Source organism: Onychostoma macrolepis, chromosome 22 (genome assembly GCF_012432095.1).
Source record: "Onychostoma macrolepis isolate SWU-2019 chromosome 22, ASM1243209v1, whole genome shotgun sequence".
In the NCBI taxonomy this organism is placed as follows: Eukaryota; Metazoa; Chordata; class Actinopteri; order Cypriniformes; family Cyprinidae; genus Onychostoma; species Onychostoma macrolepis.
Window position 1 is genome coordinate 24,919,262 of NC_081176.1, and position 3,891 is coordinate 24,923,152.

Sequence of the window (3,891 nt, forward strand, 5' to 3'; positions counted from 1 at the left end):
CAAAAACAATAATGTTCAACAATATAATGTTCACATTCTCACTTTTAAGACCATTCCATTTTGTCAAACGCAGTATTCAGAGAGACCAAAGACAGAAAAAGATATACTCACAACAACAATTGCTAACAGATGTTTCAACCATTTTTTTTTTCTTTAAAGACAGCTATTGCAAAACAAAGGTCTTCAATTGAGAAAGGAAAAAGTAGACCAACTAGTAAACAAAAATGTTCTTAAACACACATATTTAATCTGAAGCAGGGGTTTCATACGGTTTAATACAAAGGCCGCTACGTATTTTTCATGTATAATATTCTGACATTCATACAACATTTAAACTGTGAAAAAAATGAAATAAAAGTAAAATATTCATTAGAAAATGTTTGTTCTATTAAGAATAACACACACACACACACACACACACACATATAACGAGTTATATACTGTATATATACACTGTATATACACACCCATTAAAGAGACTTTAATGATATAGAGATATAGACTTTAATTTCATGATTTCCAGACTTTTACACCTTTTTCCAGAATGAAGCCATAATGTTATACATTTCATTACATTCAATCAAATAAAATGTTATTTAAAACCCATAAGAACCTACGGTGACACGGGTGTCACAAACACTGGTGATTATCTGGAAAGGTCTTTTAAAGCATTATTCCTCACTTTCAACTCAGGAAGTCCCTAAGTGACATTTAATGAACATCCAGGTTCAGTCATGTGACAATGTGTGCATTTATTGTTGCCATGGCAACATTTCCAAAATGGTGTCCTGTCTGGTTAGCACATGTTACAGTGTCAGCAATTTTTTTTAAAAACACTTGTTTTTGTTACAAAAGGTATGTTTCAACCCATGCAACAATTCTAATGTTTTAATGTTTTAATAACATATCCTAGATTACTATTAACCTGATTTGAATACGTTTCTTGAGCAAATTGATATAAAACAAGTTACAAAGATATTGTGGTGACATATATGACATATATATCGGGCTCTTAACCTTATAAAAGTAGGTGGAATTTTGATGTGACGTACTTGTCACATTAAGAAAAATGGTAAAAATGGTAATGAGCTGCTCAATTAATTTAGCTGATTCAATTATTTTAGTGTTATATATATTCTGCTGCTCATTTCAAAGCATATTTTAACAAATCTACACGCATGTTTAACATGTTGACCTCCAATGTAAGGTAGTTATTTATTTTTATTCAGTTTGCACATTTTTTCGAGTTGTGAAAAAAAAAAATCTAAAAATTAATTTCTGGTTAAACCACATACCTGAAAAGGTAGAATTTTGATATGTTACAAAAGAGTTGTTGTAAAATGTAATGGTCACAGTTATGTGGTTTTGAAATATGTTACAATGCAAAAACTGTATTACTTCTGGAAAATGTTTTTGTTTTATCTTCCCATAAAAGTAATAATTTTGATATATGCTGTGGAAAAGCAAATAAACATAAAAAAGAGAAATATTGAGAAATAAACGCCCAATGTCATATATATGTAACATTATGGATCTTTCACAAGGAGGGGTTGTATTTCAAAAACAACTGCAGAAACATGTTACAAGCGGTTCATTTGGTCTGTTTTATATGCCCCATAATTTTCCTATAATTAGAAATTGGTCCGGGTTCTTATGGGTTAATTTAAAAAAAAAAATCCAAAAAACAAAAACAAAAAACAAAGGCGCATTCACAAGCTTATCTTTTTCATGAACCCAGTTTGAAAACAGTCTGGTTATTGTTTTGCTGGTTAATTCTGTCTACCAAATAGTTTGTGATTAGACATTTCAGATTTACATCAACATAAAAAAGTAGAAAAAAGAGAATGGCTGATACATGTGTTTATGGTTTTGGTGGCTTTAGAGCAGCATAGGTGCTGTTGATTTGGCTGGACCGAATATTTCTACGGAGCTTGGAAAAATCCACCTCAGCGTACTGAAAGATCAATGAGGACATTTCAGAAGCAGTTATCTCTGAAGCAAAATAAATGTTATAGGCTCGAAGATACTATGTTTCACATAATTTACCTGTAATTGCTGTGGATCCTGATGCTGTTCTGCAACTTGTGTCGTTTGTAGATCAGCGTTGAGTTGTTGTGTTCGATCTGTAGACCTTCTGTTCCCAAATACAAAAACTTTTAATAGTCCTATAAAAGGAACAGTGATTTAGTTTCACTAAACGTTGAATACTGTTCCCTTATAATGATGTATATATAAATGTTTATATAAATTTCACATAAATGTCAAAATAACAATGGTAGCTGAAACCTTTGCTTTAATTAACAAAAAAAAAACTTTATATTAATATTTTTACAGATGTCTGAAAATAACTCACCAATCAGCACAATAATCAGAAGCCCGTTCATCAGAGCCGATATGATGCTAATAATCTTCCATTGTGTTTGATTCTGATCAATAAACTCCAGCGCTGTATGATTGTGACACTCAGTTAGTTGAGTTGATTCTGTAATGAAAGTTTCCAGTCTGTTAAAGTAACAACTGTTAGTGTTTGTACAATGTCTTTGATTTAGTAAAAGAGGATATACCTATGTTTTTCATAAGTATCTAAAAATGTAGTACTAAATGTGATCAACAATATGTTTTGATCACTGAAGGAGTAAATTAACTCACCATTGAAATATATTCTGGTGCTGTTGCTGAGTTTTGGAGGTGTTTCTGTGTTCATACAGTAATAAACTCCTAATTCATCAACAGTCACATTATTAATAACCAGACGATGTTTAAACTGCACTGAATATTTCTTTCTGAATGTTTTATTAGGGTAAAAAGGTGATTTTGGTGTTGGAAATGATCGTAGAATCACTGTTGGAGGATCTGCTGTTTTCAGTAAAATCCAGTAAACATCATTTTCATCAAGATCACAGTTTATGGTCACATTTGATCCCAAATCAGTCAGTAGATCTGACACTGCAGCTTCAGAACACATTAATACATCTGAAAGATAACAATTAAATAAACATCATGATTAAGACTACCTACTTTAAACACTGTGATCCTATAAAATAAATTAGAACAAATTAAAACAATTTATGACAAAGCATATGTGAATATATACATAACATGGAATAAACTCACAGAGTTGAAGCTGAAGGATCCTCATGTTGTTGCAGTGAACAAAACAGCTAGAAATAATGAAACTTTGTTCATCATACAGCAGCTCTGAAGCAAAGAGAGAGAAAAAAATTTCCCACATCAAAGGAAGTCAAGTTTGCTCCGACCACATTGTACCCATTTTCTTCAACACCTTATGCCTAACTTTGTTAATCAAGTTGAGCACAATTATTGTGTTTTTAAATCCACTATTTTTCAAACATATTTAATTGACCCAAGGGCATAGTTTTGTTTGGGTTGTTGAAGTGGACATACTCCCTCTTAAGGTTTATTTATTTTTCTGCTTGATTAAATGTTTATTTTTGTAAAATGGTCTTTTGTGCTATCCACCACACATGCAAAGTTGGTTGATTGTGTAACTGCAATAAAGTAATAGGCTAGTTAACAATTACTTGTATTTTATATTATTTAGACACTAAGGCTATAGTTTGACACAATGTTCTAATTCAACACATCATGGGAAGTCAATCTAACTTAACATTTTCTTATATTGATAGGCTATTGTTTATTTCTTATTCCTTAACAGTTCATCAGGCTCTTAATGATTTAATCTATGCCATCATTGGAATATCTGAAGGACAGGTTTTTTCCATCACTCATCATTAGAACCCATTGGCTCTTGATTCTGACTTGTACTTGCTCTTATGAAAAAGTAGGCTACCATTCTTAACTGTAGCATTTGATAAATTTATTGTTAGAAAGAGACAAATGTTCTGAGAATTATTGATAATTAAGACATAA

General features: G+C 31.3%; 1 protein-coding gene across 2 annotated transcripts; it reads right to left on the reverse strand.

Moving 5' to 3' along the window:
* Positions 1–1,247: 1,247 nt before the first annotated feature.
* LOC131530824 (uncharacterized) lies at positions 1,248–3,194 on the reverse strand. Of its 2 annotated transcripts, none has more exons than XM_058761293.1 (5): positions 3,115–3,194; positions 2,650–2,973; positions 2,354–2,482; positions 2,047–2,134; positions 1,248–1,954 (listed from the first exon to the last, which is right to left on the reverse strand). In XM_058761293.1, the coding sequence occupies exons 1-5, from the start codon at positions 3,137–3,139 to the stop codon at positions 1,879–1,881; spliced, it is 642 nt and encodes a 213-aa protein (XP_058617276.1). In that variant the 5' UTR covers positions 3,140–3,194; the 3' UTR covers positions 1,248–1,878. The 2 variants fall into 2 exon arrangements, with proteins under 2 accessions (XP_058617276.1, XP_058617275.1); XM_058761292.1 differs by having other exon boundaries at positions 2,047–2,165.
* Between the last annotated feature and the right edge of the window lie 697 nt (positions 3,195–3,891).